This window comes from Echinops telfairi, unplaced genomic scaffold (genome assembly GCF_000313985.2).
Source record: "Echinops telfairi isolate 266 unplaced genomic scaffold, ASM31398v2 ScPeMD7_5592;HRSCAF=6446, whole genome shotgun sequence".
NCBI classification, from domain to species: domain Eukaryota; kingdom Metazoa; phylum Chordata; class Mammalia; order Afrosoricida; family Tenrecidae; genus Echinops; species Echinops telfairi.
The window spans coordinates 28,756,777-28,782,327 of record NW_022109491.1 but is presented as its reverse complement, the minus strand read 5'-3'; the positions used below and the strand labels follow the sequence as shown (position 1 = coordinate 28,782,327).

At 49.1% G+C, this 25,551-nt stretch overlaps 1 protein-coding gene across 7 annotated transcripts in view; it reads left to right on the top strand.

Annotated features, from left to right (window-relative positions):
- UBOX5 (U-box domain containing 5) overlaps nucleotides 1-22,756 on the top strand; it is a 39,423-nt gene extending 16,667 nt beyond the window's left edge. For 4 of the 7 annotated variants that reach the window (XM_045295234.1, XM_045295232.1, XM_045295233.1 and 1 more), the window contains 4 exons: nucleotides 10,209-10,303; nucleotides 11,827-13,036; nucleotides 19,876-20,037; nucleotides 22,041-22,756. In XM_045295234.1, coding sequence (XP_045151169.1) covers nucleotides 10,250-10,303; nucleotides 11,827-13,036; nucleotides 19,876-20,037; nucleotides 22,041-22,249 — 1,635 coding nt within the window. In that variant the 5' untranslated portion in view covers nucleotides 10,209-10,249 and the 3' untranslated portion in view covers nucleotides 22,250-22,756. Of the gene's footprint in view, nucleotides 1-10,208; nucleotides 10,304-11,826; nucleotides 13,037-19,875 lie in introns of all 7 variants that reach the window. The other 3 variants (XM_045295236.1, XM_004697871.2, XM_045295237.1) reach the window with 3 other exon arrangements.
- The last annotated feature ends 2,795 nt before the right edge of the window (nucleotides 22,757-25,551 follow it).

Below are 25,551 nucleotides of genomic sequence, written 5' to 3'. Positions count from 1 at the left end.
CACAGTCTCAGAAAACCTGTACAGTGTTGTATGAGTTGGAATCAACTTGATAGTAGGATTTAAAAAAAAAATTTTTAGGGACAGTCTAGGCAGATGACCTAGTGTCTTCTGTACCTAAAACAAAGCTAAGGTGAGCTGACCAAGCTTTGTATGCTGGGCCACTGTTGCCCTTCAGCTGTCTACTGGCTCCTGCCCTGTACTCAAGCTCCAGGCCGCTCAGCCTGGAACAGCCTTCCCGGGGAGTGCTGAGCAGTTCCCTTCCATCATTATTCAGGTTGTCCCCCAAACATCACTTTGGAGAAGACTTGTTCGTCTGTGCTGACCAAAACAGCACCCCTCCACCCTCCCAGGCTTCATCTTTCTCCTAGCTGGGAGTGGTGAGGTGCTCTTGCTCTGTATTCTACCTGGCAACTCTAGTTAGGAATTAGCTCTATATTTACAAACTATCATTAATGTTTTGCATATGTTTGAAATGATCCAAATAACATACTCTAAATACACGCTATTTTTAGAGACTGCTCTCTAGGGGGTTTATTGGGGGAAGTTAATAGGTTACCACAAGTCAGGATATAGCTCTTGGTCTCCTCAGACAGGCCCCAAGCATCTCTGAATTTAAGTCTCAGCCCGTGGTCCTTTGGTCTTTGCCTCCACGGGCCAGGAAGTCAGCCTGCTTGACACTCAGTCCCACAGTTCCCTCTGTCTGGAGCCAGACAAGAAGGCACCCATCCCATAGTTCCAGACAGATAAATAAAGTTTTGGTGAGTATTCCTGGGAATTTAGAACAGCTGGCAAAAGCGAAACCATGTAGGTGGCCCGGAAGTTAAAGTGTTCAATGGAAAAGTTGGGGGGGGGGGTCCTCACCACCAGCTGTTCTGTGAGAGAAAGATGGGGCATTTGGCTTCCTGGAAGATTCACAGCCTAAGAAACGGTTTGGGGCAGTTCGCTGGTGTCTCCTAGAGTGGTTAGGAGTTGGAAGGGACTTGATGGCTGTTCTGCCATACACAGTACTTTCTTCTTTTCAGCTAGGTTATATAGTATTTCATTCCATGGGCCACACAGAACTCACAGTGCTCATGGTTGTAGGGTTTATTGTGACAGTTAACAGGTTACAACTCAGGTGGAAATGCCAGAGATTAGGACCTGTTCAGTCGGTACATGTGACAGCGTCTTCTGGAGCTGCTAAGAAATGGCCAAAGGGCATCCCCACCCCACTGTAATCCTCAACCCAAAGGCACTCAGCTCCCTGAACTGAGTGGCCCAGAGGCATCCCACTTTACAGCATTCAACTTGACTTGCTCTGTGGGCTGGGGAGTCGACCACTGTCTCATGCTCTGACTCCTGGCTCTGCTGCTTGTTGCGCCCTCCAGTATCACACCTGTCTCCTGATCAAGGATGTTCGCTGCACAGGGGTCTCGGGGTTCAGAGGATGTGCTCATGCTCTTGGCCTTTGCTGGTAGTGAGATTTGGGCCCTCCGCCCCCCCCTTCTGCTTCTCAGAGGCTTCATTTTATACCCAGCAGGATGGCACACCACAATGAATCCCATTAATAGTTACTCACAGGTGAATCCCATCAGTGTCTTCCCTCCAACCTCCTTATGCAGACCCATGTAGGAAAAGGTCATTTGGGGGAGTTAGAGAGACTCTGGCTAGAAAAGCTACATTATGGCAGTGAATTGGGGTTTTTGTTTTTTGCATTGCTGGGGAGTCAGGTGGGAAGCAGGCAGCGTGGAGCTGGATTTGGAAAGTGTTCTGGGTCGCAAAGACCTAATGGCACTGGGTGCCCCAGAAGGGGTTTAAGTAGGAATAATTGGTCCGGTTCATGCTATTTGAAAGTTCAGGGAAGGAACAGGAGAGAAGTAGATTGAGAGAGACTGTGGGGTGTGAGACTGGGAGGAGACTATCTCACAGGTGCTTGCAAGGGTCAGAAATCTGAGCTGGTGGGGGCTGGGGTTGGGGCAACTTTCAATTCCAGAGATGTTTGGGCTGGGACCTTGACAAGATCTTCTAATTGTTGGATGGTGATGGTTTTGGTACCTAAAACCGGGACCAAAGCAAGACGTGTGTGAGTCAGAGGGCTGCTGGTGAGTCCCCCCTGCTCACGCCAGAAGTCAGACATCTTACCTGGAGAGGTTCAGGCTCAGAGAGGGGACTGGGATGGTTTGATAGAATAGAGTTGCCCCTTTGGGGTTCTGAGACTATAAGTCTTTATAGGAGCAGACAGCCTCATCTTTGTTACATGGAGCCACTGGTGGTTTTGAACTTTTGTGGTTAGCATCTCAGGGCCCCTGTCAATACGCCCGAGTGAAATTGCTTGAAGCAAATGGGAGGGAGTTTTGCCAGCCAGGAGGGGGCCAGGACGGGAAATGACCAAGAGTAGAATACCAACATTGATGGGGAGGGTAAAGGAACAAGGCTCCTGTGATAAAGAGAGAAAAACAACAGTCCAATAAACAGACTTAGGAAATCATGGTGGTGTTGCTACAGGAAGGAAAGGAGAAATTTCAAAAAAGATTGGCCAGATGCTGGAGAGAGCTCCCTTAAGGCCAGGACTGAGAAGGTGCGAGTGAATTTGGCACCTCGGATGTCACTGAAGACCTTAGCGTTAGCAGTTTGAATGAAATCATCGGGGCATGAATCAGGTTGCAGACCTGTTCGATGAGTGGGAGTTAAGGAGTGGATTATAAATATTAAATTCGGAGGGGAAGGGGAGACTTAGTAGGTGTTGGAGAGGGGCTAGGATTGACAGATCATACAAGACACCCAGTTAAATCAAATTTGATTAGCAGTGAATAATTAATAGGTAATCGAGGGAAAAGAGGGAAAAGAGGAAGCCCTTCATGAGATGGACTGACACATGGCTGCAAGTATGGTCCCAAACATGACAATTGTGAGGATGGTGCAGGACCAGGCAGTGTTTTGTTCTGTTGTGCAGATGGTTGCTATGACGTGATGACATGTCAAGTTAACGCACCAAATGCCCCCAAAGGTATTCTTTTATTTGCTATAAATGTGTTAACCATGGAGGGACCCCACATTATGGCAGGATTTGGGGGTTGGGCGGGTAGAGACAGACAAGACTTGAATATGTTGACATGTTGGGAAAGGGATCCATTTGTCAGAGAGAAGGTGAAGATGCAAGCGAGAGGAGAGGCTGGAATAAGGCCGTGGAGGAGAAGGACTGTTAAGATCAGGTTTAGACGGGGAGAGCCCAGCCACCTACCAGGCTTCCTATAGAGCTTGGCTGACACTATTATTAAGATGCTGAGTAAGTCTCTTAAAAGTAAAAACTGTGCCCTGTGCCCACGTATGCCTAGCAGTGTGCCTTGCACTTAATAAGCACGTGAAGAGTGACTTGGCTCCACGTAGGATAAAATTGTTAGCTGCTTTGGGGCCCACCCCTGTGTTCTGGTCTTCCTGTGCACTTCTCATGGAAGGGTGACTGAGTGGGGTAGGCTGGGACAGCTGTCTTTCATTTTAACCAGCTCTAGGAGTAATGCACGCAAGTCATTTATTTTTCATGGATGGACAAGTAACTCAATTTAGAAATTATAAGAAGTATTGTGCTTCTTTAAAAGCTGAAGTGCCCAATTTATAAAATTGCTTAGTGCGTTGGTATTCCACCCACTCTGTGGAGTTTAATGCTTTTCTCTTATTTGACAGGTAATCTTTTCTCTCCACCCCCCCCCCTTTGAGCCTAGTCTTTAAAAAATAGCTTTAAAAAATGGCAGAATTACTTCCCATTACATTTTTGTGAGTCTCAAAATCATAGCATGTAATTGAGCAGTGACAGCTTGTTGTAGGCCAAAGGAAGATGGTGCCTTGGTGTTCTGAAAGTGTCGGGGTCACCGTACTCCCATCCCAATTCTCCCTCCCTTCCCTCACTCCCCACCCCCAGGCTTTGAATCCTCCGGAAAAAAGGTTTGCTTGGTTCCCTTAAGCTTCAAGGAAACACAGACAACTTCCCAATACAGTGACCAACTCATTCGAGTTTGCCCAGGACTGGCCCAGTTTTAGCCATGAAAGTTCCATGCTCTAAGAAGCTAATCAGTGTTTGGTAGACTAGGACCGTTGGTCCCCTACCTCCACATCTGTTCTTGGTCTTTCCCATTTCTCCCACTAGGCCTCTGAGCAGGAAAGTCAAGAGAGGCTTGTCTCCATCTGGGAATCCAGACCTCTTGGGGCAGTTGCTGCCCAGAAATACCCAGAGCTGTATATCTAGACCTCCATCCTCACTGATACTAACTTTAAACAGATAAATCAAACACCTGCACATGAACCCACCACTGTAAACACGTTGTTTCTTCATGTTTCTGAGTGACTCAGAGATTGTACATGTGTATATACATATTCATCTGCCTGCACTTCTAGATGTCAATCTTGATAAGTGTGTGACATTATACTATCATAATTTAGTGGGTTTTTCTTCATATATAAGTAACCGGAAGGTCAAGGATAAAGATGTATCGCCCAGTTTTTTTCTAACAGTGTGGGTAGTCGACTTAATTGGAGTCTACGGTTGAGATATTAGAGCTGGGTTAAGAACTTCTACGTTTCTGTTACCATTCCACATGTGGATTATAAACTAAAACTTCAAGGGTTGTGCAAGAGACCATTGAGGGGATGGAACTGTTCTGTTTCATGACATAGTGGTGATTACACACATAGTGCTTATGAGTTGGGCTGCAATCCACATGGTTGGGAGTTCAAAACCACCAGCAGCTCCTCGGGAGAGAGGGGGGTTGTTTCTACTCCCATAAACAGTGTGGTTCTCCGAAACCCATAGTGGGTCACTAAGAGTCAGCATTGACCCAATGGCCATGAGTTTGGTTTGGGTTTTTTTGGACCTGGGTCATAAAATGGGGTAGAGACTATCACACAAAGGAGTACATGTAAAACTTGGGAAACTGTGGGATGAGTGGGCACTGGTTGTGATACTGTGCTGACCTTTTGGTTGATGCGGTCTCCGGGGACGTGGGCCAGGAGACATGGGATCGATCGCCAGTTTCTTAAAACTGCATGTGAGTCTACCATTGAAACGTTTAGTATGAAAATGGAAACAAGTCTTAGAAGGCAGTTCTGAGATCCTTGATGCTCAGCACTATGCTAAACATAGCTCATTGCCCGCCGTCCTCCTCCCAAAGAATGCCCCTCCCTCAAAAGAAGAAAAGGTCAAGAGGAAAATGGAAACCCGCTTTCCTTTCTGTTTATTTCTAAGCAGTATGTGCTTCGGGGCGCGTCTTTGATGTCTCCAAGAAGCCATCTGCGAAGACAGCCCTAGTTAAGTCTAAGAAAGATAGGAGGCCTGCATCAGCTGGGGAAAGGGAAGCCCCTGGAAGGGCAGATTGCCACTAAGTGGTTCACACTTGCTGTTGTCATCTAGGTCAATGGCAGACTTTTTGTTCCTGTCATTTCTCTCCTGCTACAAGTCTTTTTGACTTTCCTCAGACCAGTAACTTTGAAAGCTTTTTTTTTTTTAAAATAAGAAAAACCCACCAAAACCCAGAAGAAGCATACATATATATATAATCGAAGCGAAAGATTCACAAGACAGTCAGTCTTTGCCTTTATGTATAGTGTACTCCGGCATTTTCTTTCTGTTCTAGTTAATTTTTAAAAACTGTTAGCTATGGCGAGTGACTTCTCAATTCTTGACCTGCAGGTTGGAGATACACTGCTCAATTACGCGGTGGACAACCCTTTGGCGTGGCTTTCAAGGCCTTCCCAGCCCTGCTCCCTACTCCCCTATCCAGCTAAGTGGAACATTCAGTGTGTCCTGAACCCACCTCACATCATCCCACTTCTGTGCCTTGACTCTTGCTGGAAACCTGCTCACTGCCAGTCGCCTTTTCTTGTTTGTGCCTCTTGGCTCCTATCACTCACTCACTCACTCACTGCCATCTAGTCAGTGCTGACTCATAGTGACCCCTGTGGGTTTCTGAGACTGTAACTGTTTATCGGAGTAAAAAGCCCAGTCATTCTCCCACGGAGCTGTGGATGGACAGTTTTGAACAGCCCAACACAACCACGATACCATCAGGGCTTCCTTGGCTTCTACTGATGAGCCTTTGTGGTCCATTGTACTATTAGTGGGTAGAATTGCTCATGAGCTCAGGTATATGTCCTAGTAGTCCCCAGTTCAAATGCTGTTCCTGTGAATTCTTCCCCATTATCTGAGTATGTAGTGGTTACTTGTTGGGCTGTGATCTTTGGAACTCCCCGCAGCTCCATGGGAGAAAGATTGGGCTTTCTACTTCCATAAACAGTTACAGTCTCGGAAACTCACAGGGGGTTGCTGTGAGTCAGCATTGACCTGAGGGTAGTGAGTTAGGTCTTAGTTTTATCTGAGGGTACTTTTGGTCAATGGGGTGCCACCCCTTTGATCCATAATTTGACCTTGGAAACTGTAAATTAGAAAATGTCAGTTTACGCCATCCTCCACTCTGACACCTGCAGAAAGCTCGGCTACAAACCTGTGTGTTCCAAAGTCTTTACTGGATGGAAATCTCTTCACTTCAGAGGACCATACTGTTTCATCTTTTAAAAAATAATTTATTTTTGTTGTCGTTGTGGAGGGTATACACAGTAGAACCAACAGTTTTCCTTGTGCAGTTCAGTGGCATTGGTAACACTCTCTGAGATGTACACGCATTCCTTACCCTCCTTTTCTGATTTGTTTCTCTTAAGACCATTTCATGTTTCTATCTAGACTTAATGCCTCGCACCAAAACCAAAACTAGGCTCGCTCCCATTGAGTCAACTCTGACTTATAGCAACCCTGTGGACAGAGGAGAACTGCTCCTGTGGGTTTCCGGAGCTGTAAACCTTTACGGGAGTTGAAAGTCTAATCTTTCTCCCACAGAGCAGCTGGTGGTTTCAAACTGCTGACCTTGTGGTTAGCAGCTCAATGCATAACCCACGACACCACGAGGGCTTCCTATCCTTAGCACAGGGCTTGTAATCTAAAATTCAATATAAACAAAGCAAATTTGGAAACTCATTTAAAGAACAATCTGCTACAACCACACATATCCTTGGATTAAGAGGATGGTTAAAAATTAGAAAAATGTGTTATTCTGTCTCATTAATATGCCAGTTAAGAAAACCAATATAATCCCAATATGTTGGGGAAAAATAGAATTCAAAGCATATTCCTGAATTTTTAAGAAAAAGAATAAAAATTAGTATTTTATTGACATATAAGTAATACTTCAATCTAACTAATGTTCAAAGATGAAGCATTAAAAATGCTAGCAACACAAGGATGCATACCAATCATTTTATGTACAATTGTTCCTATGTTTGAGCCCATTGTTGCAGCCACTATGTTAATGTATCTCTTTGAAGACTGTGTAAGGCTGGATTCTCTAGAGAGGTAAAACCAGTGACATATATGCGAGGAAATAATTTTATGTCAAGAAAGTGGCTCACAGTTGCAGAAGCAGTTAAATTCAGTCTGTTTCAAGTTCATGGGTCAGATGTTAGCTGGAGGCTTTTCCTGATTCACATAGCTGCTGGAGCTGACAAACCAAGAAACGGGAAGATGAACTAGGATGCAGGAATACCACCGGCTGGTGAGGCAAGGGTGTATGAATAATTCCAGGTCACCAAGTCAGGCTGGTGGCTGCCTCGTTGAAAGAATCCAAGGTCAGCAGGCTTCTGATAGCACCCAAAGCTGGCAGGCACTATGGCAGGTTGATAAGCCAGATGCAAGGCCCAGTACGAAGGGGAGGAGTCTTCCCACAGAGTCTGCTTAAATAGGAGTGACCCCCCCCCCCCTCAAAGAAACTTCCTTTTCCTTGTATTAAGGCTGATTATGCCCCTGATTAAGGGGATAGCACTCCACTCTAATCTTCCTGTACTGGCTGTGATGCTTGATCCTATCATGGAGTTGATTACGTTATGTTACATCACATCACAGAAGAGGCCTCAACTGCCAAACCACTGAGACTCCTGACCCAGCCAAGTTGACACAAAACCTAACCATCACAAAGTGAACATCATTTTCACTAATGCTCCACTTTACTAAGCATGATGCTCCTCTTCACGGACTGGTCTCTCCTGACACATGTCCAAAAAATGTGATAGAAATTTTCTCCATCCTGGGAAATAGATCTATGTGCATATATTTATAGGTTTAGTATTAAGGTAGCAGAAGGACATTGGGCCTCCACTCAAGTACTCCCTCAATGCAAGAATACTTTCTTCTATTAAATTGGCATTCTATGATACTCACCTTCCCGACACAACTGCTGAAGACAAAGCGGGTGAATAAGCAAATGTGGTGAAGAAAGCTGATGGTGCCCGGCTATCAAAAGATATAGCGTCTGGGGTCTTGAAAGCTTGAAGGTAAACAAGCAGCCATCTAGCTCAGAAGCAACAAAGCCCACATGGAAGAAGCACACCAGCCTGTATCACGTGGTGTCAAAGGGATCAGGTATTAGGCATCATCAGAACAAAAAATCTTACCATAGTGAATGAGGGGGTAGTGTGTGGTAGAGACCCAAAGCCCATTTGTAGGCCCCTGGATATCCCCTTACAGAAGGGTTTCGGGGAGGAGATGAGCCAGTCAGGGTGTGATGTAGCAACAATGAAAAATACAACTTTCCTCTAGTTCTTAGATGCTTCTCTCCCCCCCCACCCCCTATCATGAACCCAATTCTACCTTGCAAGTCTGGCTAGACCAGAGGATATACACGGGTCCAGATAAGAACTGGAAACAGGGAATCCAGGGTGGATGATCCCTTCAGGACCAGTGGTGTGAGTGGCGATACTGGGAGGGTAGAGGGAGGGTGTGTTGGAAAGGGGGAGCCGATTACAAGGATCTACATGTAACCTCCTCCCTTGGGATGGACAACAGAAAAGTGGGTGAAGGGAGACGTTGGACAGGGCAAGATACGACAAAATAAAAATTTATAAATTATCAAGGGTTCCTGAGGGAGGGGGAAAAAATGAGGACCTGATGCCAGGGGCTTAAGTGGAGAGCAAATGTTTAGAGAATGATGAGGGCAGTGAATGTACAAATGTGCTTTACACAATTGATGTATGTATGTATTGTGATAAAAATTACATGAGCCCCTAATAAAACAAAAGAAATAAAAAGAAAATTTCTCCATTCTATCTTCTAAGGAGTATTCTGTCTGTACTTCTTCCAAGACAGATTTTTTTCTTTCTTATGGCAGTCTGTCATGTATTCAGTAATCTTCCCAACACCATAATTTAAAACCATCATTTTTTCAGTCTTATTCATTGTCAGTGTTGGTGTGTATATGAGATAATTGGGTCAAGCACACCTTAGTCCTCAGAGTGACATCCTTGCTCTTCAACATTTTAAAGAGTTTTTTGCAGCAGATTTGCCAAAAAAATATAGCATATAGTAAAATCATGTTAAAAAATACTGTGTGTTCCCCCTCCCCAGGGGGGTGAACAACAGAAATGTGGGTGAAGGGAGATAGCGGTTGGTGTAAGACATGAAAATAATTTATAATTTATCAAGGGGTCACGAGGGTGGAGGAGGGGAGGAGCTGATATCAAGGACTCAAATAGAAAGTAAGTGTTTAGAAAGTGATGGTGGAAAATATGTACAAACATGCTTGATACAATTAATGTATGGAATGTTACAAGAGCTGTAAGAGCCCCCCAATAAAATGATTTTTTTAAAAAGCCAAAAACTTTGTGTTTATGTGTAAAATTGAGTTAGGGGCTAGACTGAAATAATAGTAACCATTAAAAAATCATGAGACAGATCTTCACTGTGCAGAACTCTCCACACAGATGTGGCAGGATGAGCAACATACATGACCTTGGTGTGTGTCACACACTGGTCATGACAACAAAAAGACTGCCTATCTTTGGGCTGATGAGAGGTAGGCCTCCCAGATGGAAAAGCAATCTACTGACTGGCTTCATTCAGTCCCGCTCCACTGGAGAGGCCCACCTACAAGGGGTGGTTCTGTTTCCTACGCATTGCCTATTTTAGATATTTCCTTTTAGTGAGATCATGTAAGATTTGTCTTTATATGTCTTAAGTAACTCACCTTACCCCAAGTCACTTATAGGATATCAACAGAGTCAATAGACCAAGAAAGTGAGTGTGTATGTGTATGTACTGTATTACTTTGTTGTTATCCTGTGTACTTTTCGTAGTATGCAAGTTCTAAAAGTTTAGAATTAAGTTTGTCTAATACCCAGTTTTATTTTTTTTATTTAAGGCTATTTCTGATGCTTGGAACCTATTCTTTCAGCCACAAAGATGGTAATAAATCTTTGCCTTCCACGGTTCAGACCAAGAATTCACTGCAACAAGGTAAACTAAATAGACTCAGACATTTGATGAATAAATAATATGCATTTTATATATCTTCCCCATGTCCTGTCTTGTGGAAGTGGCTGGTGTCTAAGCGTGGCGCAGGATGTGTGTGCAGAGTTACGCAGCACTCACGGGGCGAGCCATCACTCACAGGGTGGAGGGTCAGCCTCATCGTGCTTTTACCTTTTGATGACACAGTGTAATCTCACCCAAAGCCAGAGCAAAGGTAGAAATATTCTCTCCTCCTTCCATTGTTCCTGCCAAACCCGTGTGCTAGAAATTACACTTTGGATTTGTTATTTGGGTTCCTGGTTCCTTACTGTTGGAATTAAGCTGCCTCCCTCCCCATTTGTGCAAAGAAGGAGTTCTTTCCATAGCTCCCTGCAGGGAGGAGGGAGCCACCGGAGGAAGAATTGAACCCTGCCCTACTTTGGCATATCTGTGCATGACATACTGCTGCAGAGGCTGACAAGATAGATACCTTTACCATTTCCACTGCCTGTGAGAACAGGTTTCCCCGCTGTCTGAAAGTAGAGTGCTCCAATGAGCGAGTCCTTTCCTGAGCCAAAATGTCGTAGGTGAAGACACAATGACCATTCATTTAGATGGAGAGATTTTTAAGCCTTCCTAGGCCAAAAAATAACCTGCCACGTCTTTACCAAACAGCACACAAACCTGAAGTGTCCTTAGCATATGCTGCTCACAGACCCAGTTCAAAGCTGTGGTGGCCTGATGCTGGATGTTGAGCGCAGTCCCTGGGGAGGGAGGTGGGTAACAGCCCTCCTTGTGTGTGTTGCCTCTCTTATACTGTGCACTTTTAAATGCTCTGCTTGCCGTTACTTATTTTTACTGTAAAAGCAAAACCCTCTTTAGATTTCTTTCCGTTGTCAATGATGTAATGATGTAGGTTTCCTAAAAGCGAGGTGGCATCTCGCCACGGGGCACTGCCCGCTCCCCAGTCTTGTACTCTTTGTGGTCCTGTGGTCCGGGTGCACATTTTTCAGCCTTCATAGACTGACAGGAAGCTTGTGTGCTGCTACTAAGCCTGCCTGAGCAAAGCTATAATTGGTGGGGTGCAGTCAGAAAACGGAGAAATAGAACGAACACCCTTTGTGCCTCCCTGAATCTACATTTTTTTAAATCCTTTGAAGTAAAGAGATCACTACTATTTTAATTTCCTGTTCACAGATATTTTGTTTTGAAGGACTGATAGTAATTGAATAGTTGCGTTTGTGTTAAATTGAAGGCACGTCCAATTTGCTGGGTCAGAGCTTTATTGCTCATACATTTTAAGGTGGGTAGTACTTAGGGACACACCCCAACCTGTGACCTGCTCTTGAGTACTTATAAACAAAGACAACAACAACAGCAAAACCCTAAAAACCTAAGAGGACTAGTTCTATAGAAGAAAATATAAATGTTGGACTCAAACTTGCCTAGCAATGGCAAGCTCTTGAAAAATGCGTCATCATCCTTGGACCTCATTAACTCAACGTGTCTCCATTTGTCTTTAAATCTAGATATCAGCTGATGGGTATGAAGTTGAAAATCTCATCTCTGAAGACCTCACCAAGCGAAGTCGCGGTTTTAGGACAGAATATTTCATTAAGCCGCCGGTCTATGTGACGGTGTCCTTTCCCTTTAACGTGGAAATCTGTCGGATCAACGTAGACCTCACATCCTGGGGCAGCTCTCCTGTCACTGGCATGGAAATATACACGTCCGCCTTACGCAGCGGAGCCTCCTGGTGTTCCCCTGAGTGCCAGGCCCCAGGCCCCGCCGCGCCATCCATCCCAGACAAGGAGGCATTCGCCTTGGTGGGCAAACTCTTGTTGAAAAGCCAGAACCAAGTGGTGTTTAGCCACAGGGGCTTCAAGGCCAGGCCACCCTTTGGCCTGATGGAAGCCACACTGCCCTCCCCTGCCTCCCCTGCTGTCGTGGCCCAGGAACTCTGGAACAAAGGGCCTCTTTCCTTGAGCCATGTGGCCCATGTGAAGATCTGTATCACTCATGTGACAGGCGGCGGTGTGCCTTGCATCAAGCGGTTGGAAGTGTGGGGGCAGCCAGCCAAAACCTGCTCCCAGGAAGTGATAGACAGTGTCCTGCTGGTTGCCTCCGAGAGCCTCCCTCTGGGCGTGGCTCTGCAGGCCCCCGCCTTGCCCATGGAGAGTGACTGTGACCCTGGGGGCCAGTCTGAGGGCCACCAGGCCCCCTCCAGCCTGCAGAAGCTGGCAGAGGTCATCCAGGATGTGCCTGAGGAGTTCCTGGATCCCATCACCCTGGAGATCATGCCTTGCCCCATGCTGCTGCCCTCAGGCAAAGTCATCGACCAGAGCACGTTAGAGAAGTGTAACCGGAGTGAAGCTTCTTGGGGCCGGGTACCCAGCGACCCTTTCACGGGGGTAGCCTTTACCCCACATTCCCAGCCCCTGCCTCACCCGTCTCTGAAGGCCCGGATTGACCATTTCCTGTTACAGCACTCTGTCCCTGGCTGCCACCTGCTTGGGCGGGCACAGACTGCAATGGCAGTGACCCCTTCCTCCATTGTCATACCTTCTCGGAAAAGGAAGCTAGAGCAGGCTGCAGAGGCCCTAGACAGCAGCCTGGGTGGACATACGACCTATTTTTCTCCCGCAAGCCCTCTGGTGTCAGCCACTACCTCAGAGCACACAGCTAAGAAAATGAAAGCCGCCAGCGAGCTGGGCCTGACACACATGGACTGCTCATCAGGTAATCTCTGTGCTCTGTCCATAGTCTTCTCGGGCCACAGGGGTCCTGCATCATCTGGTTTGGTTTGGGGCTTCATGCTTGGCTAGCATAAGCCCCTCAGCTAGTGCCAGGCCTCCTCCTCATTGCTCAGTGGGGCCTCCTACTTGTTCTTCGTCAAGTCAGCACTTTGCCCTGGAAGGAGAGACACCAGTTCTTCAGAGCAGGCCAGGCCACCCTCCTGGTACCCTCCTTAAAGTTACTCGTGCGTCAGTGGCTTCTGCAGGGCAGCTGACTCTAATAGAGGTGCAGTGTTGTCAGTGCACGGAGATCCTCCCTCCCTCCAGTGTGAGATTGGGAGACCTCCTTTCGGGAGGCAGGCCTAGTGAAGAGAGAAGGCACTGCGCAAGGTGCTCAGTGTGTGAGCCAGCTGAAATCGGAACTGCACACTGGCTCTTGGTGTTTCTACCCCGTCTACGATTCCACAGGGCCCCCAGGTGATTCTTCCTTGTTCTTATCTGGGGATCCTGTGACATCGTAGATGCTGACTATGTCTCAGGTGGAAAGGCAGATTCTCAGCAGGGCTTTGAGCCATTTGGAAACCCTGGTTGAAACACTTGATGGCCTGGGATTTCAGCATCCTGGCTCTTGGGTTACACACTAGCCTGTTAACTGCAAGGTCAGTAGTTCGAATCCACCACCTGTTCCTTGGCAGAAAGGTAAGACTTTCTACTCATAAGATTTATAGTCTTGGAAATCCTCAGAGGCAATTCTGTTCTGTCCTACAGGGTCACTATGAGTTGGAATCAACTTGATGGAAGTGAGTTTGTTTGTTTTTGCATTTAAATTTTTGTTTTTTAATCATTTTATTGGGGGCTCATACAGCGCTTATCACATCCATACATACATCAGTTGTATAAAGCATATTTGTACATTCGTTACCCTCATCTTTCTCAAAACACCCGCTCTCCACTTAAGCCCTTGGCATCAGCTCCTCATTTTTTCCCTTCCCTCTCCGCTTTCCCCTCCCTCATGAACCCTTGATACTTTATAAATTATTATTATTTTGTCATATCTTACACTGTCCAATGTCTCCCTTTACCCACTTTTCTGTTTTCCGTCCCTGAGGGAGGAGGTTATATGTAGATCCTTGTAATTGGTTCCCCCTTTTCACCCCACCCTCCCTCCACCCTCCCAGTATCGCCACTCTCACCACTAGTCCTGAACGGATCATCCGACCTGGATTCTCTCTGATTCCCTGTGTTTCCAGTTCCTATCTGTACCAGTGTACATCCTCTGACTTAGCCAGATTTGTAAGGTAGAATTGGGATCATGATAGTGGGGGAGGAGGAGAGGAAGCATTAAAGAACTAGAGGAAAGTTGTATGTTTCATTGTTGCTACACTGCACCCTGACTGAACCCTTCCGTAAGGGGATGTCCAGTTGCCTACAGATGGGCTTTGGGTACCCACCCTGCACTCCCCCTTATTCACGGAAGTGAGGTTTTTTTTGGGTTTTTTTCACGGAAGTGAGTTTTTTAGAGGCATCTTGTCTGGGGTATTGCCAGTGGTTCTTCGGCCCAGGGGTGCCTGTCATCTCCTGAGGACCTTGGTTCCCTAAGGGCCTCTCTCTGCAGCTTAATGTGTTCTGTCAGCCCTGGTTGCTTGGCTCAAGCTTGGGTTTCTGACCACAGTAGTTCCCTCTCCCTAACCCCAACCATTTCTCATGTTCCCTGCTTCATTGAGCTTAGATTTGGGAACCTTTGCTTTCTGAACCAACCATTCAGGTTCACTCCTGAGATCCTGCATGCAGGACCATTGTGGTTTTCCTGTGTTCCAAACAGATGGACAATACATTTCATTCTAAAAACCAAAACCAAGCCCCACTTGCTGCCATTGAATTGATTCCAACCCATAGCAACTCTAGAGGACAACTGGACACCTTTATAGGAGCAGAAAGCCTTAACATCTCTCAAGGAACAATTTGTGGGTTTGAACTACTGGCCTTACCGTTAGCAGCCTAACTCTTAAACCGCTACACCACCAGGGTACCTTATTCTGGTAAAAACCTAACCACTCCCCTTTTGATTGACGTGTGGCCTGTTTTCAGCCATTTGCTATGACAAAGAACACTGCAGTGAATTAGTCGGACATGTGTCATTTGGGACATATGCAAGGGTGTCTGTAGGGCGAGGTCACGTTCCGGAGATTCCTCCCACCTTCCTAACAGAATGTGTTTCCAAGCTATCATTTTGATAGCTTAAAAAAATAAGGGTGGGGTGGGTATCTTAATGTTGGTTTCATTTTCTTTGTTAGTGAGATCAAGTGCCTTCTCATATAATTAAACAAAAACATTTGTTACCTTTTTTGTGTACTGTCCATCTCCTGTGCTCTTTTTTTACTAGGTACTGGTCGTCTTTTTCTTTGTAATTTGGGGAAGTCTGTATAGATTGGCACTTTGACTTTATGAGCTGCAATGTGTTTTCCCACGGCGTTTTCTTCTGGGGAGGACGTGGGGCAGTGCAGGGTTGACTGTGTTTGGCCACCTCGGTGTCTGGTTTGGTTTTACAGTGTAGTCGAGTTTTAAGTCGTTTCTTTTCTTTCTCATAGCTTCTGGTTTTGGGGTCATTTAGAAAGATGTTCTCCATCCAAGGAGTTCTCCTATACGTTGTTTTAGTATCTTTATGACTTGATTAAATTGAATACTTTTACATGAAATCTCTAATCCATTTGGAATGGTATTAGGATATGGCTAACTAAAAAATAAAATACGGCTATCACTTCTCTTTACCCATTTATTAACTCTCCCATTGATTTGAAATGCCACTGAAGTCATATACATACATTCTTAAATATACCTGACTGTAACTAGACTTCCTATCATTTTATTGGTCTCCTTATTTATTCATGTGCCTGTAACATTATTTTAATTTCTGGTTTCTAATAATGTTTTAATAGCTGTGAAAGTAAGTCGTCCCCCCCCCCCCCCTCCCGCAAACACAATGTTAAGAAAAGTGGGATCGCGTGAAGGTCTGTGCATCAGCGTGGAGGTGAGGCTTTCTGCTGGCTCTTCTTGGCCTGGCGGCGCCCCCCGCAGGCCCTCTGGCCCACCCTCCAGTGTGCTCACGTGTCTTTATTTGGATCTGCCTTCTAAGTTGAATCTTGATACGGCTCTAAATAGAGCCTGTTCTTCCTTTATGCTTTCTCACTGATTTTTGTTCAAATGTATGAAAGTCATAATGTCTGTATATTAGTTTTGTATTCCAATACCTTTATTGACTTGCCTGCCTCCTGTACAATCTTATAGTAGAAAGAGTCATCATTTTCTTTTTCTAAGCTTTTGTAGCCTCACTTCTTTCTCTTGTCTGAATAAATGTTTAGGCTGTTAACCCTGGCATAGTGTTAAATAGCATAGCTGGTCATGGGCCTCCTTGTCATGTCCTAATGCCAGGATCAATGCCGCCGTACAAGTATAAACTCAGCTTTGGGCTTGGAGCTGAGCTGGGAACTTCTTTAGTTAATGAAAAACCCATTTGTATTGGCTGTCTCGTGGTGCTTAGCAAATTACATCGCAACTTTCTGGCTGAAAGCAACGGACATTGATTATCTCATATTTCTGTGGTCAGGAATCAAAGTGGGACTAGTGTAGGTCTTTGATTTCAAGATCATATGCAGGCTCTAGTCCAGTGCTTCTCAACCTTCCTAATGCTACAACCCTTTCATACAGGTCCTCATGTGGTGGTGACCCCCCCAACTGTAAAATTATTTTTGTTGCTACTTCATCACTGTAATTTTGCTACTGTTATGAATCGGGCGACCCCTGTGAAAGGGTCATTCGACCCCCAATGGGGTCACGACCCACAGGTTGAGAACCGCTGCTCTAGTCAAAAGGTTGAGGCGACTCAGTTCTCTGCCACAAGAGCTTCTCTTTGGACAACTTATAATGTGGTCGCTGGTGTCACCAGAGCAAGTAGGAAGAGCGAGAGAAGGAGTGTGCAAGCTAGAGGGGGGTCATCATAGTCTCTTAAGGACCTGACCTCGGGGAGCCCACCACTTTGACTGCCAGGCCCAGAGGCCAGCCCACATCCAGGGGATGAGATGCCCAAAGGCTGTCGTCTTTCATACCATTGGTTTCTTCATTTTTAAACCTGATGCTCTTCCCACCCCCACCCCACCCCCACCTCCCCCAAAGCCTAAACTCACTGCCAGGTCCAAGTTGATTCCAACTCATAGTAACCATATAGGACAGAGTAAAACTTCCCCTTTGGGGTTCTGAGGCTTTCTGAGGGAAGCCTCCCTCATCCTCCCTCAGACTGTCTGGCGGTTTCCAACTGCTAACCTTGTAACCACTGTGCCACCAGGGCTCCTTACACACGGTTCAGAGGTTCCGTTTCACCTGGTGCCTTTTTCAGTGTCAATGCAGTTGATATTTAATGCGTTAAGTACATGTGTAGGTTTTCAGCTCGATTTGGTCTTGATTCTTTCATTGTTTGCTAATGTTATTACATTGGGTTTTTACATTTACTAGTGAGATTGTGCTATAGTTTCTTGGGTGTGTTTGATCAAATTTTGGTATCAGTGACTTTCTTCTTCTGTACTGTGGAACAACTTAAATAGCAGTAGGCTCCCCTGAAGGATTCCTGGTTGCACTGTGGGCTAGGTTTAGGGCTGCTTGCAGTCCCATTGGCCAAACTCCCCAGCCCTCTGTGGGAGAAAGACTTCTGCTCGCCTAGTGACTGACAGTGTAGGAGGGGCGTTGTCGGCTGGAATCCACTTGATGGCGCTGAGCTTGGTTTAGGGCTGGGTTCCTCCTGGGATTGTCAGTGCCAGTGCTTTTCGGAAGTTACCTCCTTGGCAACTTTTTCTTCATGAAAATTAGTCTGTTTACATTTGGTGTTACTTCTTATTTACTCTCTGGCTCTGGAAAGCTGATCCAAAGCAGGTACCTAGCAGTGACATCTGTGCCTTCTCTGATTTTGAGAAAAATTCCAGGAATCCTTGGAAGTACCGTGGGGGCAGGAGGTCGAGAGAGGTCCAAAGACTCCTGGTCTGTGTGTGGCTCTGGCCTAGGCTGACTCAGCAGTGACACAGGACCACACTGGCTGCTTCTCCAAGCCTCCAAGTCAATAATGTCCTATGTCCTGCAAACTATAGATGAAACTTCCCACGCCCCACTTTGGGACAGTCTTGTGAATGCTTCGACCAGGCAGGTCCCTGCATCCTCTCTCTTTTCTTCAAACCTCTCCCCCTACCACTCAATCACTAGCTTGGCTTCCTATGACTACACACAGAAGTGCCCTAGATCGGGGGCAGGCAGAGTGAGGTCTTGGCTATCCCAATCTAGTACTAACTGCTTCTAGTTAACAGGAGAGAGGGGGGCACAAGTGCTCAGAGAGCACAAGCAAGTGGCTATGCAGGTGTGATGGGGCCCGGCAGAACAAGAGGTGGGGAAAGAGAAGGCTCGGGCTGGTGGGAGGGCAGGGAGGAAGACTAAGATGGGCTTTTGCTTGCTCCCACTCATGTCCTTGGCCTGCAGAAAAGCTTTTAGAAAGTAGGGTGCAGTTCTGAAGTTGCACCACAAGGTGGCCCAGCTAGCCCCGAGTCCAGGAGGAGAAAAGCTAGAGGCAAGCTGAGGCACCCACAGCCAGTGTGGGAAGGGTAGAAACAGCCGGGTTGCCAGGGTTTTAGTTCCCAGTGTTCTGCTACCACGACCCACCAGTAGAAGTTTCTTTACAAGTGACGTCATTGCAAGTCGCAAGTGCCAGAGTCCCTTTTTTTAAAACCTTTCTGGGAATTAGGTTGTAGGGTTAAAGGGGAGAGGGGTTCCCCACAAATCATCACAAGTCCGGTAGGCGCAATTGTACAGCGATAATAAGTAAGGATTGTAGTAAAGGCATAGAGAGCATGAGCGTTAGAGGAGAGATTGGAATAAATGGAGTCAGACACAATCCATGGTAGCACTGCTCACCTCAGCCCCGCTTGATCAAGGTCCTCGTGTGGGGAACCCGGCCACGAGAGCAGGAACAGCCTCGGGCCGAGAACTGGGGAGCCTCCTTCTTTATTGCTAACCAAGCATTATATCACTTTAGGGGGACATGATTATAGAATCACACGTCACAGGAAGGGGCAGTACAATAGGCGTACACATTGTAGGAAGGGGATCTATGATAGGCATAAGTGTAGCAGGAAGGGGATGGACTAGGGGTTTGCCCATAGGAATGGGAAGGTCGAGGGGTATACATGTGACAAGATGGGCGGACCCTAGATTCATGATGGCATGAATCTTGGTCATCCTTGGGCGGGTTTAACCTCTCTGGTGTCTCCACCTATCAGAAGGGAGTGGGCCCTACTTGTTGTGGGATAAACAGTGGTGTCTGCTTGGTCTAGATAGCTGATAACTCTCAGGGAGAATGACCCCCAATCCACTCCTGATGACCTCCAAGTGTACAGTCATTCTCAAGCAGCTAAGTCTGGCATATATTTGGGGGAGACAGCTTGAGAGAAATCCTTCTGTTTCCCACATTAGGTGAAGCTTTATAGAGATGTTTTACATTCAGCAGTTCATACACATTTGTGTTTCCACTCTTCATCACAACCCTCAACGTGCCTTCCCTACCCGGCTTCCTCCCCATGTCTCCTGGGGCAAACGCTGCCCCTTTGATCGCAAATGGTTGATTTTTCTGACACGGGGGTGAGTTCAGTTCACCCCCTGGAGGGTGACTCAGGGCCAGCGTCGTGGGGGCCCCACCAGTTTCCGGCTGACCAGTAGGAAGTGCGCCTGTTGTCGTCTTTGCAGCCCTCAGCGAGTAGCTTGTTCTCTTTTGCCGAGCTTCTCTCTAGATGTGGTCTGTGCGTCTCTTGGCAGGTCCAGTGTCTCACGAGCAGAAGCTGTCACAAAGCTTGGAACTCGCCTTGACATCGACCCTGGGCTCCATGCCCTCTTTCACGGCTCGCATGACCAAGGGACAGCCCCAGCACCTTGCCACAAGAGGGAGCCACTCTTCCTGGAGGCCAGGTGCCAGCTCCGGTAACATGGGCCCCGTCCATATCCTGAGAGTCCTCCATCTGGTGGTCTGCCCGCTGCACAGTGTGGCAGGGGGGCCGCCTCCCCTCAGCACTAGCACCCAGGCTGAGGGAGGAGAGCGCTGGGCTTTCCTTTGCCAGCAGGAGTTGAGGGCAGCCTGTAAAAATTAACTCTGCTGGGAAAAGGCTTTCTCTAGACAAGCCCTAGTCATTCTGTGGATTTCGGCTGTGGCCATCCTGCCTCTAGTTTGGGGTAAGTTCTGATGTCCATTATTCCGTCCTGAGGCCCTTTGTTGGTTTCTCCTTTTCTGTGTGTTTTCTAACTTAGTCTGCCTCCCACCTGACTTCTGGGGGACTGCTCTGTAAGCGTGGAGGCAGACTTAGGGTTGAACCTGCCATCTTCCCCCCTTCCTATTGAGCATCCATGTTTTAGGAAAGACACTTCCTGAAGTCGCCTAATGAACTAATTTTTCCTGAATTGGGGAGTTGGATGATAGACTCGCTGAGATTCACAGCAAGTACTAGGATTGGGGTTGGGTTTTTATTCTAGACCTCGTTCCTTTTCTGCCTCCCATTCTTTCTTCCTCTCCTGCCCACTTGATTACGTTTCTGTTTGGACCATTACCAAGAGGCTGCCTTATCTAGTGGCCAGTCATTTCCTTGACTCCAAGTCTGTGATCCTGCGAGAGCCACTCAGGAGATAGGAGTTGGTGTACCTGGCTGCCTTCTGTTTTCCCTTTCCTTTAACAATGCCTCGCCAGTACCTGGTAGCAGGGGGTCATCTTTCTACCAGGGCACTGACAGCGCAGGAGCAGGGCAATCAGAGGTGTCTCCCTGGAAGGGGGGAGGGGGGGGCTGTCTGAGCTAAGTCTCAAAGGTAGTCAAGGCAGAGGGTGGTGGAGTCCTTGGCTCCTTACCAAAAGATTGGATGTTCAGGGCCGCCCAGAGGTAGCCGGAGGAAAGACCTGGCACGCTGCCTCTGAACAATCAGCTGTTGAAAACTCTGTGGAGCTCAGTTTTACTCCAATAGCCACGGGGTGCCGGGTGCCGTGAGTCAGAATCAGCCCCACGGCAACTGGGTAGGTCAAGGGACAGCAAATCCTGAGTCCGGCCCCAACCGAGTGTGCACAGGGAGAGCAACCCGAGACTTCGGGGCCCAGACAGACGGGGCTGCGTGTGGTGGGACTGGACAGGGAACCAGGCAGTCCTGGCTGCTCCAGAGGTGGTGGGGAGCAGAAACCTGGGGGAGGTCTGCTTGTGTTTGGGCGACACTGAGGGCAGATTAGAAATTGATTTTGAGGAAAGTCAGCCAGTGAGGGTGCCAATGAGAGGCTGGACGGGACTGTTGTAATGAAAAACAGATGGGGTGGTGGGGTGAGAAGCTTTAGTTCGGGGTGTCTTTGGGGACTGAAGAAGAGCAGGTTCCTCAGGCCAGGCCCACAGAGAAGAAAAGGCCAGTGTAGTTCGGTGGGTCTTGCAGGACCTGCCCACTGGGCCCTCTGTCCAGAAGGCCCTGCAGGAAGCATGGAAGGAGAGCAGCACAGGAAGGGGCCTGTGGGGCGGCCTGCAGGTAGGTACCTGGCTCAGCAGGCAGGCCTGGTGACTTCCCTCCTCCTTGAGCTGTCCCAGCCCTAGGATACTGGGCCATCTCCTGCTTTTCTCATTTTCTTGTTCTGGCTCACTTTTCTTTCTTTGATCTTTTGCTTGTCAAGATAAGCCTGTGCCCGGCCTTGGCCCTGGCATCTCCTCCTGGGGGAAAGTGTGTCTGCCTGGAAGGCTCCGAGAAAGGGCTCAGGCCTCTCTGCTGCTGCCCTCCGAAGCCCTCTCCTGAGGCTTTCCACACAGGCCGGCTCCCTGCTAGCTCGCCTCCCAGAGGTGGCTGGGGGAGGTGGCCACAGGCTTGCTGCCGCAATGCTACCCACCCCCAGCACGCCTGGCTCTAGTAGACATGCCTGGCCCAGGCAGCAGCCCTCTAACCTTGGCCCACTTTCCTCCCTGACTCACTAGAGCAGCCTGGGAGCAGCCAGGGCCCCGAGTGCGCCACCTGCAAAAGAGTGTTCTCGCCCTACTTCAGAAAGGAGCCCGTGTACCAGCTGCCCTGCGGCCACCTCCTGTGCCGGCCTTGCCTGGGTGAGAAGCAGCGCTCCCTGCCCATGGTGTGCACAGCCTGCCAACGGATGGTCGCCAGCCAGGACGTGCTACGGGTCCACTTCTGAGTGGCTGTCCTCAACTGGGGAAGACCTGTCCGGGAGGAGTCATAGTGCCGGAGATCCGGCCAGGTCCCAGCCTGTGGGTGGGTGCGAGCAGGTCCCTGAGGCTGCCCTTCCTTGCCTGGTGGGCTTTTTTTGTATCACCTCACAGTGTAGCCCAGGGGGTTGGGGTACCAGGACCCTTTTGTTACCATGGCAGCAGGATAACAAAGCCATAGGTTGTGTTGGGAGGGGGAAGGGGTATCCCTGCCTTCCGAGACCTCTCACTACTCCTTCCCTGCCGAGGGCTCCCACTTGTCCACACCCCTGCAGGCTCGTGTGCACACCCTGGCCAGCGGGGCAGTTGTCAGAGGAGCACCCTTGCCTTGCAATGGCCCTATAGGAGTGGCCCCCAGCTTCAGAGTGGCCCCTCCCCCACCGAAGTGACCCATGCAGGGGTCTGTGGGGTGAATGACTCAGCTTCCCCCACTGGGAGACCATTCCGAGCCTTAATAAAGTGATCGTTGACTTGTGCGGGTAGCCTCCTTCTTCCTGTCTGCCATCATCCACTCGTCCCCTACCCATGCCCACACGCCCCCCTCCCCCAACCAGGACAGACAATCACAGCGGCCCCACCCTTCCAACGCCTCTGTCTGAAGGGACAGAAACATGCGTCTGTGTATGCGTGAGGCCCCGACATCACCCATGGGGCAGGAAGGTGCCTTCACTGCTACCTGGGGACCATTCCTGGGGAGCACCCTGTTTCCATTCAAAATCTAGCCACAGGGAGTCCCAGAGGGAAAATGCATGTTTCTACTCGGGCTGTGCTGAAGAGAGTCTAGGCTCTGGAAGGTCAGTGAGAACACACCCTGTGCCACTCCCTGCTCTCTGACCTTACCCAGCTGGGAGTCAGCCAGCCATGTACAGGCAACGGGGCTGGACAGTCCTTTGGGGGTGGGGGTGGCCCAGGCACAAAGCCACAGCTCTCCCACCTGGCACAGGGAGCATGGGGCTTCCAGGCTGTGCACGTGGAGCAGATAGAATGACTGTTAGGGGCCGTTTCGTTATGTGTTTAGACTCTTGGGCCATAGTCCAGGCCCACAGATTTAATTAAAGTACCTGGGGTGGGAGTTAGGGCGTCTGCTTTGGTAAGTGGTCTAGCTGATTCCTACCTGAGCGGCCAAAGGCTTCCTGCTCCTGCTTCCTCGATGCAGCCCGGCTGCCTTGCCCTGCTGGCGAGACTCCAGCACCACTGCCCGAATCCATCCACCCCAGCTATGACTGTAGGGGGCACTTCCCCGGAAGGGGGGCTCCTGCCCTCTGTCTGCCGAGGCCTTGGGGGTCAAGGCCCGAGTCTCAGGAGCAGGTTGACAGCCTGGGTGTTATCTGTGCGCTGAGCCCTTCTTTGGGGGTGGGAGGTGGGGATGGGGGTGGGAAGGTGGTCCTATTCACCCCGCCCCCAAACCTCCTGGAAGCCACCCACATCACATAAATATAAAGTCCAGGGTGCCAAGACAGGGCCGGGCCCAATTGGCCAAGTTCTCCAGACTCTTGATAGGAGGACCTGGGGGAGCTGATCTGATAGGAAACCGGACTGGGAGCCACTGAGTGGGCAGTACCTGCCCTGTCTGGACAAGGCCACATCCACACCCTTCCTTCAAGGATCCATTCTTCAAAACCCCAACCAAACCCACTGCTGTGGACTCATTTCCGACCCCTGTATCCCAGAGTCGAACCACCCTCTGGGGACTCAAGGGCTAGGAATCTTTAAGGAAGCAGACTGCTGCATCTTTCTTCCGCACAGTGGCTGCTGGATTCAAACAGCAGCATTTGGGGTTGGCAGCCAAGCACCCGAGCCAGGGTACCACCAGGGCTCCTATTAAAGACGTCCCAAAGATAGTCATGTCTCACCCCTCCCACCGGAAAGGCACCGGCCACTTCTGAGCTGTTACTTTGCCCTGGAATAAAATCTCTCTTGCTGCCTAGTTGGCTCACTGGACAGTTTATTTCTCACCAGAGCCCAGGGGCCGGGACAGTGCAGCTTCCCGTGGACATGGTGGCTGAGCGAAGCACCCCGAGCGGAGCAGGGGTGGTCTTGAGCCTTGACGTGGTGGTCCACTGCCCAGGGGCCCCATGTCCCTTGCCCTGCCTGCGGGACCTTGCCGACCGTTCTTCAGATGGAGGGAAGCAGGGCACTCGGGGTGTGTGGCACAGGACCCCGCAGCGTAGCCTTCGCCTGGGGAAGGGTGGGGAGCCCCCGCGGCCGCTCCAGCCGCTCTCCATCTCCAAGGGCTCCCAGGGAGGCCTGGCTTTTCGGAGTTTTCGGAGTCCTAGCTGCTCTCTAGCCCGGAGCCCCTCTGCCTTCACGCCCAGGGGCTGGGCCGGGCCTCTAGGCAGGCTGAAGGGGGGAGGCCTCTCAGAGGTAATTCTGAAGGAAGAAGAAGTAGAAGAACCAAACTGTAAGAAAGAAGATGAGCAGCTGCTCACTGCTCACAGAATATTCTATCTGCTGCTGAGCCTTGTGGCGTCGGGAGCCTGGGCCAGAACCATTCCCCGCAGCTCCTCCACACGGGCCCTGCCCCCTTCTGCGGGTCTCCAGCCTGAGGCCTGCTGGGTGCTTTTCCATCCCCCAGGAAACGGGGTCCACTGACGCCTAGGCCGCTGTAAGTAGGTCTGCAGACAAAGAGAAGTGGCCCTGTAGGAAACCGCCCCACCGGGCTGCAGGACTGCTGCTGCTCAGCCTCCTGCCTGCGGCATTGTGACACAGGCGCTGGTGCCATTGTGATGGCCCCCAGGGTGGGGATGGGACTGCTTCAGGCCCGACCTCCTCCTGCAGGTCACCTGTGTACAGTGGCCCCTCCACCCTCTTCACCTTGGCCCAGCTTCCGGGCCCTCTGCCACCATTGGGGCAGCTCGCACATGCACAAGAGGATGCGCTGCAGGCGAGCCCTGGCGGGGAGACCAGGCTTAGAGCTGAGCTGTGCAGTAGACAGCCACTGGCCACACGTGGCGAGTTAGTTGCCGTGCAGTTGGTCCAGCCCATGGTGACCTTGCGTACGACACAGCGAAACTACCCAGCTCATGATCACTGCTAGGTGTGATTCTAACAACTGACTAGTTAAATTAATTACACATAAGTACAATTGAGCTCCTCACTTGTCCTGTGGCCAGCGGCCACCTTGTAAGACAGGATGGAAAGAACATTTCTTTGACCATAAAAAGTTCTCTTGGAATATACTGGGCCAAATTAGGAACTTGGTGAGAGACTGGCCGTGGTGTTTCCCACACCTCTTAAAGCCCTGTCTCCTGGGAGAGGTGGGAGACACCCA